The 16239-nt window shown below is 42.6% G+C and overlaps 1 protein-coding gene across 2 annotated transcripts; it reads right to left on the bottom strand.

Annotated features, from left to right (window-relative positions):
• Window positions 1-1538: 1538 nt before the first annotated feature.
• On the bottom strand, window positions 1539-16055 carry EXOSC10 (exosome component 10). 2 transcript variants are annotated; one of them, XM_069034835.1, is made up of 26 exons: window positions 15917-16055; window positions 14839-14975; window positions 14273-14396; window positions 13887-13985; window positions 13688-13792; window positions 13129-13294; window positions 12280-12391; window positions 11929-12004; window positions 11682-11792; window positions 11112-11255; window positions 10604-10794; window positions 9738-9894; window positions 8984-9132; window positions 8668-8718; window positions 7819-7930; window positions 7117-7167; window positions 6494-6572; window positions 6216-6331; window positions 5811-5906; window positions 5104-5178; window positions 4580-4667; window positions 4284-4357; window positions 3549-3729; window positions 3019-3080; window positions 2270-2343; window positions 1539-1708 (listed from the first exon to the last, which is right to left on the bottom strand). In XM_069034835.1, exons 1-26 carry the CDS (start codon window positions 16043-16045, stop codon window positions 1678-1680), a joined length of 2790 nt encoding a protein of 929 aa, XP_068890936.1. In that variant the 5' UTR covers window positions 16046-16055; the 3' UTR covers window positions 1539-1677. The 2 variants fall into 2 exon arrangements, with proteins under 2 accessions (XP_068890936.1, XP_068890937.1); XM_069034836.1 differs by lacking the exon at window positions 13887-13985.
• Window positions 16056-16239: the final 184 nt, after the last annotated feature.

Genomic DNA, 16239 nt, shown 5'->3' on the forward strand with positions numbered 1-16239 from the left:
ATGTGCTCTAGAATGACCCTGTTTGAGCAGGGAGATCGGACCAGATGCTGTGGTCCCTACCAACCAAACCCATCCTATGATTCTGTGGATGTCACAAAAGCAGATTTAGTTCTAGTGCTGGTGGGCCCAGGTGAGGGCTCGGCTGCCTTACAGAATGTGGTGTATGCTGTGAGGAGCAGACTTTGGGAGAAATGCACCAAGGTTATACTGAGAGCAGTTCTCCAACCAGGTTACACAAAGATCTCCAACTGCTGCACAACAATATAATAACCTCACAGTAGGGGACTCCAGTACCACAACTTCACAGACACAACCAAGTGAATAAAACACGTATGTAGTTGCTAGTCACTTCCATTAAAGACATTTTTAAAACCTATGGCAACTCATAAAGGGAAAACAGAAAAAGACTAAAATTAGGATCATCCCTGAAATGTCACTTTCCTTGGAATTTTAAGTAGAGGATTTAAACTACAGAGATTTTAACATCCCTGGGGCCAATGAGGCTTTTGCTAACACTTACTTGTTCTTCAAGTTAAAGAAGTAACAAGAACTGGTAAGGCTGACAAGGAAGGAACTGGCAGGCTCTGCTAATGCACTTGGAGACAACTGCTATTTAACTGCCTCTTTAAGAAAACATTCTCCAATATTCAGCCATTTAAGCAGATTTTATAAGCAGAAAGAAACTCTGTTCTACTATTACAATGCTGCTTAGTCGGCACTGTTTGCACTAAGATACCTAAGGAGAAAAACCCCTTCTCTGTTCCTTCCACTCCTTATTTCCCAGAAACAGGGAAAAAGATTGAAAACAAACTAAATCTCAGGCCTCCTCATAGTCTTTGTAAAATAAAGCCCTGATAAAATGTCATGTTCCCTACTTCTCCACAGCAATATTACCAGCTGTCAGAGGTCTGCATTAGAATAAGCTCTGTAACTGACCCATCAAATACTAATTACACTGTTTCTGATACTCTTTCTACAAAGACTTAAGGATAACTCACTGTGAGTATTTAAAACTTGGAGATGTTACTTTAACTGCAGAGGTTCAGCTGCAGCCTCTTACTTTCACTCTAACTTCATGGTGAAACCATTGGTCTCCTATACCTCTTTTTTTTTCCCCCTTAAAATACAATCTTTCGATTACAATACACAAACACTGCGAGGTAAACATGCTCTTTTTCCGGATTACCCTGTCTTGTAAGAGATGAGCTGTGCAATTCAATTTGTAAGCAAGGTCTATCATGAAAGACACTCTGGCCTCACTTCCTCCTCTGAACTGCTGGGGTTTGAGTCACGTCTACTGCATCTCTATCATTTCTGTGCTACCTTTAGAGATGCCAAGAGGTTCCTCCCATACTCCAATAACATGCTGATCTGCACTTCAGGCAGCTCCAAGAAGTGACAAGTTTAGCCTAATTGTGTTTGAGGACACAGGATAAACTTTAAAAATTATAAACAAAGCAATGCTGTGAGTACAATTAGAAAAAAAAAGCAATGTGAATATAACAAAAGTGACATAAATTAAAATGTTTTTCCTTTTGGAAAAAAAATGATTTTAATGGTTTTAAAAACTTTCCTTTACAAAAACTGATCAATGACCAGTATTTGCTTTCCCATGGTGACAACACTTCTAACTATTGTTTCATTCAGCAGCAACTCCCACAGGTCCTGTAACAAAGATTATCTCTTTGGCCAGTGGTGTGTTGAACCCCTGCAAGAGAGTTAAACAAACACTTTAACTCTTGCTCTAAATTCACTCAAGATTGAAAACTGACAGTGTTACACAGATTCTATCAAGAAAGGGTCGTGAGGCAGACAGAACTCTTCTCCCTCCAATGCCGCCCTTAGATAGTGTTGCCCTTTTATGACTAAGTAACACACAAGAATCAAATCCTGAAAGGTAAACATTATCTATTCGGAATGTTCATATGCAGCAGTACTGTTATTCCTCCCAAGCTAGGCAAGTGGTTCTCTCCACTTCTACCTATCTCTGATCAAAAAAAGCAACTCCCACACCCATTAACACAAACTTTTACCTCAGCATTTCAAACCTTCCACCCAGACTTGTTTTTGATCGCATTAATCCTAAATTGTTGGGGTTTTTTTTTCTTTTTTTTTCTTTAAACTGATGTCAGTCTGCGATGAAACCTCTTCCACTAAACATATGCTAAAGCTCCCACAGCAGTAGAGGACAATAGCTAAGCTCTGCCCATGGCTCTGGGGCAGGGGTGTGCAAACACTCCAGCTAGATGAGAGCAGGCTGACAACACACCTTTCAGCTTTCCCCATCAGGTAGGACATGCTCCGGTTTCCAGACTGTTGAAGTTTGTTAGCTCCAGCAAATTTCTGCACAAACAAATAAAACACCACCACAATGAGGTTCCTGCTAAGTATATTCCATGAGATTCATGTGCTGCCAAATCTTTCCAACCTCACAGAAATCTGCTCATCGACTTCCCTGTGCTGGTCACAGACTTCCCTAAGTATGAATAAAAGGACAGCACAAAACATTGTGTCTGTTCATCAGCAAGCCACGGTTTGATTGTTTATGGGTTTTTTCTTCTTTTCAATGTCAGTTAGCAATAAGTTAAGTAAAAAACCTCTGAGGTGAGACTATTCCTAATAACAGTACTTGGAGGAGAACATGAGCAACACACAAACTCGATGTGTCCTGGAACCACTGGAATATCTGTGATTTTTGAGAACTGAATTTGGTACTGGAATTTGTGGTGGTTTGCTGTGGTCCAAGTGTCATGCTTGTGGTGTATAGAGGCACAGATGTGAGCAATGTATGAACAGGTGGGAATCAACAAAAGAGTCTGAGGGACTCCAAGGAAGCTCCCCCTGAATGGGAAGAGGTAGTAATACAAAGCATGAACCTGTGACTGGAAGCCACATCTCAGCAGCTGTTAGGGAACATTCTGCAGATGCAGAAAGTATCATATGCCCTCCCAGAGAGCCCCTAGCTGGGTACATATGATCGCCCACATTTCTGTTCCTCCTTTCATGACAAGCCCATACCTTGCCTTTGTAACTTTGCTTGGCAGGATCAAACTGTGGCGACTCTTTTGATTTGCTGCTTCCTAACGGAGAGAGGAGAGAAATTGTCACTAAAATTTTCAGTAAAGAACAATGCATTCCACAGAGTTCCTCTGATGATATGGAGGTTTCACTACAGCCTCCCACATGGTAAAATCCAGAACAATCTTTTAAGGGCTGGAGATGTTTTTGAATAGGTGCTTTTTTATAAAGGAGTTAAATCTCCTTTGCCTCCTAGTTCCTGGGTCCAGTTAAACACATAGAGAAAAGAAACAAAATCCAAGTCCACAACCCACCTGGCCAATTGTTTCAGGATTTTGTTTCCAAATCAGAAAAGGGATACTAAAGTCTACATTCCTCACCTCAATTTCTTCAAGTATTTCCCCACTATAACCTAAGCACATTGTAACAGTTTGTACTGCTCTGGCACCCACACTCACACAGCCTTGTCAAGGCTCAGCTGGCAACATTTTCCACAGCGTGCAGCACTCCAGCAAGGGATCAGATCTTACCTGCAAACACTTTGAAGTTGGAATTACTGTAATCAAAGGGGGTAAACTGCCTTGGTGCTTCCAGCTCCTCTGGTTGCTGGGGGTTTTTTTGCCGTTTCTTTTCTTGTGTTGGCAACTCTACTCCCCTTTCTGCTCCCATTTCACTTGTGTCTCTCTCCCTCTTCCTAGTAGCTTGTTCCTGCTGTGAAAGCAACCCACAGAACAGAAAAAAAGATAAGTTGAAGAAAGGAGAATGAAACATCTCTGCGGAGGCACCAGTGTGCAGATTAACTGCCTAATGGAGCCAGGCTCCAGTGATTTCTCTTGCCTTTGGCAATAGTAGCATGGGGAGAAATGTGCTTTTCCTGGGGCCTAAACTGCTATTCTTTTTCTCCTCACAATAGGGACTTTTATGAAAAGCCAAGTTGTCATTCCACAGGACGTGGGAAGCTGAGATTTGCTGTGGCCCCACTGGCATATTTGGGGGAACCTATGCAGAACAACTGAGGACCCTTAAAGGAAGTGAGGAGCAGAGGTGCATCAGTGGAAAACATTCCCTACTGAACACATGGAGGGATGTGATGATGTCCACAGCACAATTAGCAGGGGCCTGTTGTTACACCCAGGGCAGCACCACAGAAAGACTACTATCAAAACACTGTCATTCAGGTATTTCAGTTACAGGGCTCAGAGTTTCGTTCTGAACTATAACAGTCAAAATGGGCAATGGCTGGAAGGAGGAATTCTATGACATACCATGGCTTGCTGACGAACAGATACAATGTTTTGTGCTGCCTTTTTATGCAACTTCTGTGTCTGGACATGGGCAGCTATGGAGACAAACAAGCATTACTGTAAAAAGCAGGAGTAAGTTAGCCAGGGGCTTAGAAAAAGCAAGCAAAGCAGCTTGTATCAAGTCTCAAATGAAACAGAGTACAAATGTTAACAAATAATATCATTCATCAGGAAATCCATTATCTACAGGAAGCAACCTACGTGCCCTGGGAAAAGCATGCTGGCAGACACACTAAGGAAGGGAAGAATGGCTGTACCTGACTGCTGGGCTGCTGTCTTATTGGTTTCATTCTTGGACTTCTTCTGTACTGGTGCCTGACTCATCAACTTCCATCGACTGCTGATCTGCAACGAAAAAATATTACCTGGAAACACTTTCTTGAAAGTTTTATGGCAAGAAGTTGTTTAAAAACTTGCTAAGACATGCTGGTCTTCATTAAGAGTACCAAAGATCAAATTCAACTGTAAAAGAGATTAAGATCTGCTGCACCAGGTGAAGTAAAAGCAAATGCTTTATAAGTTCTGAGCTACAAATAAGCCTTGAGAACAAATGCAGATACTTCAGTAGAGTTTTCAGCTTTGACAGACAGGGACTATACATCAGAATGTCTCCAATCCCTGGTTCTTCAAAGGATATGAATGTCACAGAAACATGTAAAGTTTCTCAAGAAATACCCAAGGAGAAAAAAAAAATCTATATTGCTGAGGCTCCTGATGGAAAATAAACTACTTATTTGTTTCTTTTGTACTACTTGGCAGGAAATTTTAGCACCAGTCTTACTTCATAAATTTTTGATGATGGGTCAAACTTTGCAGATTGTGAGACATAGGCAGAATTCTCCTCTGGAGGTAGGTACTGTAGAGAGGGAAAAAAATTTGCTTTGAATGCAGCATGTGACATTTAGCTCATTGCTAAAATGCTACTTGTAAACTGGTGAGTTCATTTGAAGAAGTATTCTACAGATAGAACACCTTGTGGAAAAAAAAGTTACCACAGCTATTGCCAAGAGAAATATTAAAGAAACAACTAAAAACCCCTCCCCACAAAACCAAAACACCCCCAAACAGACCAACCATCAACTGCACACCAGAAAAATTTTTTATATTATTTTCTAGTAATTTACCACTCCAAATGTATAACAGTATTCTATTGTTATTCTGATTCTTTACAAGAGTAGAATCAGCTCACTAACCCTAGCCATAAAGTACAGATGAAAATGTGATGCAAATCTAGCATAAAGCATTAAAACTAGCTTAAAAAAACCTAGTGAAAGGTCTGTTTACTATGTAGAAAGACTTGTATCCAAAAGGTATTTAAACGTGTTTTGAAAACAAGTCCACACGTGTCTTTGCAAGAAGGATAATCCCTTCACTCTAGTCAGAGAGCAGCAGCTGATGCTCTATCAAGCTCTTCTGATATGCCTGGAAAACCAGCTCAGAGCATCCTCTGCACTGGGTAATTTGAGTTCCACTATTGGGAGCTTTTACCATTTTAAATGGATTTTCAAAGGACTCCATTATTAGCTGAGCTTTCCGCTGTGCAGTGGTTAAAATCCTCATATTTCCTTTGTTTTCATCACATTCCTTAAAAGAAAGGAAAAAAAAGGAAGAAATATTAACATGAATATTCTTTTCGTTTGGCTACTGCCATTTCATGCCATGCTGCTTCTCACTCTGAAATCCCACTGATAGCAGTGACTCTCCGACATGGAATTAACTTGCTGGCCTCCTAACCCAGTTGTCTTGGTTAGGCCATATGCCTGACAAAATTTAGTACTGTTGCCATGCATTCCCACCTTATTTCTTTCAACACTTCCACACAATTTTATCAGATTATTTAAAGTCTGTTTTCTAATACTTCAATACTGACACTGTCACAAACATACTGCTTACATTAAATATGCTGACAGTGGCAGTAGCAACAAGACATGTTGACTCTGGCTGACGATCTTGAATTGTCCTCTCAATGTCTGAAAACAGACAAACATCTTCCAAAACTGGTGCAGGGTCTGCATGAAAAGGAGACAAAATTTTTATTAGATTCTTGTATATTTTACTGTTCTTTTGTGTAATGAGATTTCCCTTTAAGTTTTTCAGGACCACTTATTTCCCCCACGTCAAATCTCCATCACTGCATTATTAGCACAGCTTTTAGGTTAACTCTAAATTACCCAAGGCAGAGTTATTCTGAAAATCATCCATAGGAATCCGTGAACTGTCATGTGGTCCAAAGAGGGCATTCTCCAGCTTCTGCAGAGAGATTCAAATTATAAACACCATTAACACACTATAAATCTATTATTTTCACATACTGCAGAAACACTTCAATGAAAATTCCAAAAAAAGGGATGAAATTCAGAGATGGAATATCTTAGTGTAGCTGATGTGCCAGAGCACATTGCATCTGGCATCAAAAGGCTACCTGTGCAAACACCCACGAGCTAATGAGATGCTTTACTTCATACACATGATGAGGGAGAAGGAGTCAGCCTTAGAAACTCATCTGAATCCTCTCTTCTTACAGCTCAGTCAATATATTCTAACATACATGACACTGTCCAGCAGCCAGAGTGTTTGCTGATGAAACCTTAAGTGCTGCTTTATAGTGGTTTGTAAAATATCAGTTTACACCTGGTAATATTATGAGTCTAGCACAGAAAAGTACCATTAAGCTAAAGCAGAGAGACTTGTAAAATGGATGACATTAGCAATTTACTAGCAGGTAGAATTTTGATACATTTGTTTCCAAGTTTAAGGCTTAAGACACTAGGTAAAAATAAAATGCAAACAGTACCTCAGGGTTGGGTAGAGGTGCTCTCTTCTTGAATACTGAAGTAATCTCTGACTAGAATGGGAGAGAAAGGTAAGTCACTTAAAAGCCCCGTTTCTTCTAGGCTGGCCACCTTATCAATGTTTTCAACACATTTATTACAAGCTAGCAGTTTAATAAAATTACTTTCTTCTTCTGCAGTGTTTGCACTTGGCTGTACATTTAAACACCTCACACAAGGGTACATTCTTGCTCGCAAATGTTTTTTTTCACTACAAGAGGAAAGCTGTATTAATATCAACATGCTGATGATATATTTTAACTAATGAACTTCTTATACCTAAGCTGGTTTTTCTTTTTTGCCTCACCATAGCTGTAAAACATTTATGAGTCCATTTACACAGCCAGCAAATTCTGCAAGGCGCAGTTCTTCCTCACACAGGCAAATGTGATGTGCAGTATAAAGATGGACAACTGCCTTCTGTTCAAGCAGTGTCTGTTTGTTTACTGCTCCAGCTTTCCAGGAAACTAAACTGTGTGTAAGCCACTATACAGCAGACAGGCAAGAAGTTGCAACAAATCTTTCTGCTCTACTACAGAACACTACATTCAGTGTTCAAAAAGCAAACTTCAGCATACACATCATCACAGGTCACCGTTCAGCTTCAGGGCCTGGCTTAGGGAATGCCAGTGATTAGTCTCCTGTGTGGTACAAGCTACTCCTACCTTGACAAGAGGCATCTCCCGGGCCTGCTGAATGAGCAGATGCAATTCATTAATCTGCTGGCGAACAAGTGGTGGGACAGGGTTACAGCAAGCAATGATACCCTGGGTTTCTCTAAAGAGAGAGAAGGAAAATTCAGTGTGCTGTATTTATGGCTAGTATGCTGGGCATTTGCATTCAAAGGATGTGCAACTGGATATAACCACTGTCCTGACCATGACAGAGCAAGACAAGTCAGATTAATCTCTGTGATGAAATTCTGCGTCAGGTTTGTGCAGATGAGGAGAAGCTATCAAGTCAGCTCTCCTCTCACTTTTCTGCGGTCTGTCTGTCCTCATCATCATTTCATTCAGTATTACCTATGAAAGCTGAGCCCAGCAGTGGACCTGCCTTTAAAGATGCGTTTTTATTATTCTCAAGTATGGATGTTAGGTGATGAGTACCAAATGTTTGAGGAAAATATTGTATAAATTGGGTGTTTCAAGGGATCTGCCCCTTGCCCTCCCCACCCCTTTAGGAATTGCAAATAAAATCCAAATAAATTTTGGGGGAACTCATCCCTCTCTTGCTCTGTAAAAGTGAAGGAATCTCAGAGGGAACATGTGACATAGAGCAATGCAAAGGAATGTGGTTTATTAGTGCAATAAAATCCAAGTGATGTATCCCAGAAGTCTGGAGCCTTCTGAAGGAGTACTGCTATTTATTTCTCTTCCAAACTGAACAACTATAGAGAAGAGCAGTACTGACAGCTGGAATGAAGGGACCAACTTCAGAAGTAATTACACACTTGGAACTTGGACTTGCTGGATATTAAAATTAAGTAAGTCTCCTTCAGGGTGAACAAAACTTACTTGGGCAGCTCCTCTGCGATCTTCAACAGCATATGATTTGGTAGTACATATCTACAACACAAAGAGGTGGTGTGAAAGTAACAGAATGTTACACTTAAAAAACGACTTCAAAGTAGACCACTCTGCCCCCATTACAAGGTCTGAGAAGATGAAATCAGTTAAAAAGAAAAGAAACATAACAGGACTTCTGTGTAACAAGCAGCCTGAGGTAGTACAGTAATTTCTACAGGTAACAAACTAGTCCCATCTCAGGGGTGGAAGGGGCATAATCCAAGAGATTTATTGAAGCCAGTGTCCATAACAAAAGACTTCCTACCCTGTGCTCTCGTCCTCTTGACGTGCTATCTTATCTCTCCATGCAAACAGCAGCCTAAATGCTGCCAGCTGCTGGGTGTCAAGATGTTTTTTCTGCCTCCTGTAGAGATCAAGGTAGGATTCATCTGTAAAGAGGGGCTTGATGTATTTCTAGACAGAAAAAAAGGAAGCACTCGTGAGCTTTCTGTTTTGCCTCTCTCAGACATAGAATCTCACACGGACACATCAGGGGACTGAATACACTCTGGTACAATGTATCTTTGAGCTTTTTATCCTGAACTATTGGTAGGAGCCTATTTCTGAAAAACACACATCTCATCCATTGTTAGGGGAAACCCAGCCTCATCAAATCCAGGAACAGCTTCACTGTCGTCAAGCTTTACTACATTACACAAAGCCTACTTTCAGTAGACAGTGTTTTCCATAGGCACAATATAGTTGTCTCAGAATGCAACTCTCCAGTAAGGCTTTGAACTTTTAGGAACATCCAGCAGAACCAGAAATGTAGCATCTCTCTTAGAAAAGACACACCTGAATACATTGTGAGGCCAAGGAATATTAGCATTCAAAAAAGAGCAGGAAGGCATCTGAATCCAAGGACCTTAGCTAGTGAAACAAATGACTGCACATGACGGAGTCAGAGTTTATACAGCTGTTTTCAGACAAAAAAAAAGGAAAAGATGTAGAATAGGCAAGGGACTTTCTCTCCTACTCCCATACTCTGATCCAGGTAATCAAACCAGGTGAAGCTTTACCTTCAGGCAGATGTCCCTGCTGCGCTGCCACACAACCTGCAGCTGTGTGGGCTGCTCGTTCCCTCTCTCCCACAGTGACTCCCTCACTTTATCATAGATGTAGAGCAAGTAGTGAGTGTCATCACGGGCATACTGGATCATTTCTTCTGGCAAAGGGCTAGAAAAAGACCCACAATTAACACTAACACATTTCAGTTGTCCCACCAAACTGTCACTTTTCTCTTGCAAGGCATATTAGGGCAAACTGCGTATGAGACATGCCAAGAACTAACATGGAAATGCTTCTGTTTTCTTAGTGAAGGATTGGTTGGGCAACAGCAGTAAAATGCTGTGCACTCTCCAATTCAGATTCTTGTTCATGGGCTGGATAGCCAAACTGCTGTGTATCTAAGTCACATGGCAGAACAGCTTGCTACAGTATTTGTAATAGCTCTCTTCTCTCTGCAGAACCTACAAAAGTAGACTTGAGATCTCTGTGGCGTGCCGGGTGCACCTGCATAGCCAAGCTCACTGCTCCAACACCATCTGCTCTACCCTGTGCAGGTGATTAAATGTTTTTGTGAGGGCAGTAGAGGAGCAAATACTGTCTCCATAACACCGCAGTGGTTAAGAACTGTTCCTAAGAAGTGGGCTTCCAGGAGATTTTAATTACTTCATCTTCTCAGATCCTTCCAAAAAGAACTCATTTTCTAAAAAACATGGGAAAATATAACACTCAAAAACTTCGGGCATAGCCAGGTAAATGTTGTGCTCATTCACTTTGAGACTAACCTATAACTATGGGTTCTGCAAGTAGAAGCTCTAGAAATGCAAACAAGGAGAAGTGCTACCTTGCAGCTCCAGCCTGTTTAGGGGTCAGTTTTTACCGTATCCTCCAGTCAGCCAGCTGGTACTTCTTGTCAGCATCTACACTGCAATACAGCTTTAGCAAGTGGTCCAAAGAATGTCTGCCAAGATTGAGGAGGCGAGCAGCTTGGTGAGTATCAAACACATTCACCAAGTACAGACCAAAGTCTCTTTGCAGCCATTCCACGTCTGAATCAGCACCGTGAAGGACCTTGAAAAGCATAAAAATTTGGGAATGATATGATGAACATTTCTACTCCAGGCTGGTAGTACTGTGCTTTCATACTCATGTGTCTAGGACCAGATTTCGTTCCTCTGTTTTTTACTGTTAAGTATAGAACTACTAAATGAGTGCATCTGGCAAGTAATTCACAACTAACATCAAGGAAACAGGCTCCTGAACAAATTATAGTGAAAGCAGAATCAAGTGACCAAGACAAAGCACACAATGTGATTTAAACTAAAATAAAGCTTAAACTAAAACAATAATAATAATTAAAAAAACCCCTGGTGAATTTGGCAGCTGACCTTCACAATTGCAGGGTCTGTGAAGGTCTCATTGAGGATGTTCATGTCGCTGCGCAGTTCCAGTGTATCAATAATGAAGTCTTCTGTTCGGGTGGAAATCTGCATCAGACACGTCAAGCCAAGGAAGCTCCTGTAGGAATGGTGCTGAAAACAGGGAAGAGAGATGAAAGCTAGGATTCATTACAGAAACAATACTATAAAACAAACAGCACTCCAAATGAGGGAAGAAAGAGCAACAAGGACTTCTTTGAGAAAAAAAGACAACTGGATGAGCAAACTTTCTCTTTGCAGTTACTAAGATGACATAAAAAAACTAAAGATTAATTGAAAGAAGATCAAATTCACTAAGAAGTGTGCAGCCAGCCATGCCATTGGAAAACTTCTAATACTGACACAGTTTATTTCAACGTTACAGATAATGTCTGACAGATCAGGGGTCATGAACTGTCTTTTTGTGTTGGGGAGTACAAAAACCAGGAGAAAACCACCCCCCCTCCCGAAGAATATAATGATCTCCTAGCTCCTAAAAGTACATGTATAACTTTTAAATAGAAAAGGCAATTGGATTACCTCTAAGTCCAAGGCAAATTCTTTACAAGTCATAAGCTTTTCATTTAGTTCTACCAACTCATCCAGTTTGGTGATAAAATGACAGGGTGTTTCCTCAATGGGCCTGTACATCTGGCAGAGCAAATGAATTAGGCATGGTATGTTTACTGTCAACTCCCACCCCAACCTCCACCCTCAAACCTGAAATTTGTCAAGTATGGCTGTAAATGTACTGCATCTGTAGTTTAAAATTAAAGTGGGTACCAACCTGGAGTTCAGGTTTCTTGAGAACTCCATCTGGTGGAGAAAAATGCTCCAGTTCATACTGGTAAGGATGAGCAAACCTGTGGAAGTTAGAAAGAGACAAGCACAGACTAAATTCCAGTCCTCTTTATGAGGACAGAGCACAGAGGGTTTGAGAGCTGTGGTAGTTTCCTTATTCTGTCTCTTTTTAAGCAGAGGTTTAACATAACTGCAGAGGTCTAAAGCAAATCACACACAACATAGTGTGGACACAAACACATGCAGAACTGTTATACGTGATGAGCATCAGCACAATCTGACCACACAGGTTCACCCAGGGGACTCCAAGCACCTTGCTGTCAGGTTAGTTTCTTACATGTCTTGCTCAGTTTTCTGCGTCCTCTGCTGATGTATGAAGTCTGCCAAAGCAGCTGGCACATCCAAGTCCTCAGGGCGCTCCTTTCTCTGCCGTCCACTTTTTGTGAGGGCTGAACAACCAATATGGAATAACTGGACTGGGTCCCCCACATAACATGTTCTCAGCCTACTACTATCTCCCCCTCCACCCACCACAAGAGTCTATGAAGTACCAAAAATCTTAACAATTTAGTGCTGCTGCTTTTGCTGTCATTTTGTACCTCCAATAGCAATTCAGTTACTTGGCTGTTTTTAGGCAAGACACAAGGTGGTTTTGCTCAAAAGCTTGGATACAAATTGAAAAATCTTTAAAAAAATTTTTCAATCATTCCCAGTTTCTGAAAGTACAACTGCATCAGTGCAGAATACAGATGAACTGGCAGCAGCAGAATGTGTTACTGAGACAGGGTGTGACCAGCAGCTTTGATAAAGCACCAAAACCAAAGGTAGGTCTCTCCACACACCTGGTGCAGCTCACTCATCTGAAAGAATATCTGTAAAGCCAACTAGACTAGTCAAGACTTCTCATACAGAAGTGACTCTCGTGTATGTTCAAGGTGGTAAAAAGCAGCAGCAGATTATTTGTTTGGAACAGATTATTTGCTGTATACCAGCAAGAAGATGCTGTTTGCTGACCTATCCTGATATTACACATATGGAAAAAACAGTGTCACCAAGATCAGTACACCCAAATATTCAACATCTCCTGCTATTTGTTTTTACAGTCAGTGATTTCTCCTCTAGACTGTGAGGACAGGTTTGTGTCAAATACTCACAACAAATGACCCCACAAAAAGAAACCCCTTACCTTCAGGCAAAGGCTTCAAAGCATTTGGTTTGATAAAAAGTTTAGGTACAAAGGGAGTATTGGAATTGTCAATCTTTTCGTGAAACTTAAGCTGTGGTCGAGAAATATTCTTGGCATGAAGCAGTCGGAATGTTTCAGACTGAGTTCTCTTGTGGAATTCTCCTGCCTATTTAAAACACCAGAGGTAAAACCAACATGACTTATCAGACATTCAGAGTCTCTTTTGCTCAGTCTGATCCAACATTCAGAGGAAGAGTTATACCCCACACTTGAAACTGAGTCACTTTTTTTCAGTGAGGAATGAAAGTATTTGGACTCAAGGTCATGAATTCATAAGCACAAGAAAGGCTGTTGAGCATGTGAAACTGAAATGGCATTTGAAAGCACACAGATTTCAGAATCAGATTTTCAGAACAGGAGAAAGTAAAAAAGAGAGTTACTTAGAATGTGTGAAAAACATGAGAGAACATTTAACTACTCAACTCCACTGGAGAACTGGTAGTGCAATGGCAGGGAGAACAGCTCAGCTAACACCGCCAAACTAAACTCAAGGCCTCACCTTACGGTTCCAGCTGGAAATGATCATCTGTGGGGGCTGTAACCCGGCTGGCAGGACTGGCTGCTGGTTTCTGTTCACTCCTGATGCTTCATCCAATAAAATACTCTAAAATCCAGAAAAACAATGTGAAACACCTGTTAAATCACCCCACTCAGACACTCTAGTCAGACTGAGTAAAGAAAGTCGTGTAGGTAGGTACCTCCATAGCCATCTCCCCCAAATTCTGCGCAACACAAGACAAACATGGGAAGAGTATGGTGAACATCAGGGATGGGAAGAGTTTCTTCAGAGAAGCACTCTAAAATGTACAGACATGTTCTCAGGCTGTGAGGACTTTATGTCAAACTGTATTTAGTTTCCTCACGCATCCCATATTACCTTCCCTCCCTTTGGCCCACCTGCCTTAGCTGCTGGGATCTCTGGCCTAGCATATGGAAGGGTTTTTAAAATAAAAAGGGAATACATCAGATTGAGGAAATAGTGACTAATTGTGAAAGCACTGCCACTAAAATTCTTGCAATAAAAAAGAAAACTTGTGGCAACTGAACACTTTATAAAAACCATATCCAGAAATAATTTGCTTACCACTCTTTCAAGAATGATGTCATTGGAGTCAACCAGCATATCAAATTTATCTTCCAGCCCTGTCACTTTGCTGGAATCTTTCATGAGGCTCCGGCAGCCATGGTACTGCATCACCTGGCTCATGCTTGCAAGAGAACAGCACAGCTGTCAGCAATCTGAAAGCAGGCAATCTAAACACTAAAACATCCAGTTCTCTTTGACTTTCTATACTTCAAAGTCCGAAAATAAAAAAATAGATACCACCACGTGAGCAGTGAACAGAAAAAGCACCTATACAGTATTGTTAGAATTAATTTCTCACAAACACGATTTTTAAAATGGACAGCCTAACATGTTCAGTATCAGGTGCTCCTCTCTGCACAGCTCTTCACGGCAATCATTATGAAAGGCCATCCTTAAGCTTGTCACTTCAGCTGCCAAGTGCTAGAAAAGCAGCTAAAATTAGATGTGTAAAATAAACCACCTTTTCACCCATGACAAGTTTGGAGTTGCCAAAGTAGGGGTCTACCTTCTGGTTTGGATTGAGAGCTATTAACAACAGCCCAGAGATGCAAAAGGGCCCTTACCAGCGGAGCAGGCGGTCACCCTGCGTGTTGCAGTATGCACGGAAGCCGGGGAAGCTGCAGTAGAAATCATACTCGTCGCCAGGCTGGGGGAGCCCATTAGATGCCTTTGTTGCAGCCACCACTGTGCCAAGAGCATACTGTGCAAGAACACTCCGTTATCAGCATTTTGTCAGTATTTTTGTTCCTGTTTACCCATGATACTCTTTGACAGAAATGCACTTTGTCCGTCTGGTTGGAACTGTGTGGTTCTAATGCGCGGTATTTCACCAGGAATAACTTCACATAGCTCATTTACACAGCTTTAAATTATGAAAGTCTAAAAGCTAGATTTATAACTCAATCTACAATTACAGATTTGACCTGAAGTTGTGTCAGGGGAGGTTTATGTTGCGTATCAGGAAAAGGTTCTTCCCCCAGAGGGTGGTCAGGCACTGAATAGGCTCCCCAGGGAATGGTCACGGCCCCAAGGCTGCCAGAGCTCCAGGAGCATTAGGACAACGCTGTCAGGCACAAGGTGGGATTGCTGGGGTGTCTGTGCAGGGCCAGGAGCTGGACTCGATGATCCTTGTGGGAGCCTTCCAACTCAGAATATTCTACAATTCTAAATCAGCAGGAACGTAGATAATTACCTTATTACTTAAACAAAATACCCCAAATCCCTACAACTCTTCCTACTTGGGAACTAGCAGCCATTCTCTCTCTGGAAGCATCATCGTGCGTAGGTAAAACACACGGGGGCTGCGATTCATAACGCCAGGAGCAATTCCCATCGCGACAGGCCCTTACGAGGGTCCCGACTCCTTGGCATTCCCAGGAAGCCCCGGTGGCTGACAGGGTCAGGGCCCGACCTAGGCCGGTAACAGGCCCCGATACCCCTCTCTGGCCCCCGCACCCACCGGCCCGGCCCACACCTTCCCTCTCGCACTGGGAGACACCCTGCGGGTGTCACCCGCTCGGGCTGGGGTCCCCACGCAGCCCCCGCAGGCCAGAACTACAGCTCCCGGCATGGCCCGAGCGCACACGGCACGCCGGGAGCGGTAGTGCCTCCTCCGCTCCCCCCGCCCCTCTCCGACCGCACCTTGACGAAGGCGTCGGGGCTGTCGAAGCCGGGCAGGGCTGACATCGCGCTGCTTCCCCCAGTGTCCGCGGGCGTCCCGGAGCTGCCCGCCCGCCCCGCCGGGCTCCCCTCACGGGCCGCAGCCGCCATGTTGATGCGCGGCGCTATCGCGAGAATCAGGTGCTGTTGCGAGAACGCAGCACTAGTGGCGGGAAGGGGGGAGAGGAACAGCGGGGACCGCACTCGCCCCCAGCGGCAGCACGGGGCAGGACAAGCCCTGTATGGGATAGGAGGCCCTGAGGAAAGCGCTGACGGCCACCCAGCTGGGCTTCAGTGCCGCAGAC

The sequence above is a fragment of the Aphelocoma coerulescens genome, chromosome 21 (genome assembly GCF_041296385.1).
Source record: "Aphelocoma coerulescens isolate FSJ_1873_10779 chromosome 21, UR_Acoe_1.0, whole genome shotgun sequence".
Classification (NCBI taxonomy): Eukaryota; Metazoa; Chordata; class Aves; order Passeriformes; family Corvidae; genus Aphelocoma; species Aphelocoma coerulescens.

Excerpts from the sequence above, each read along its gene's own strand:
- EXOSC10 (XM_069034835.1), bottom strand. The coding sequence starts at position 16,045 with ATGGCGGCTGCGGCCCGTGAGGGGAGCCCGGCGGGGCGGGCGGGCAGC. Across the intron at positions 9,895-10,603 it reads CTGGCTGACTGGAGGATACG|CCCTTTGCCAGAAGAAATGA; the intron begins GTAAAAACTGAC and ends GTCTTTTTCTAG. Across the intron at positions 6,573-7,116 it reads CACCTCTACCCAACCCTGAG|AAGCTGGAGAATGCCCTCTT; the intron begins GTACTGTTTGCA and ends ATCTCTCTGCAG.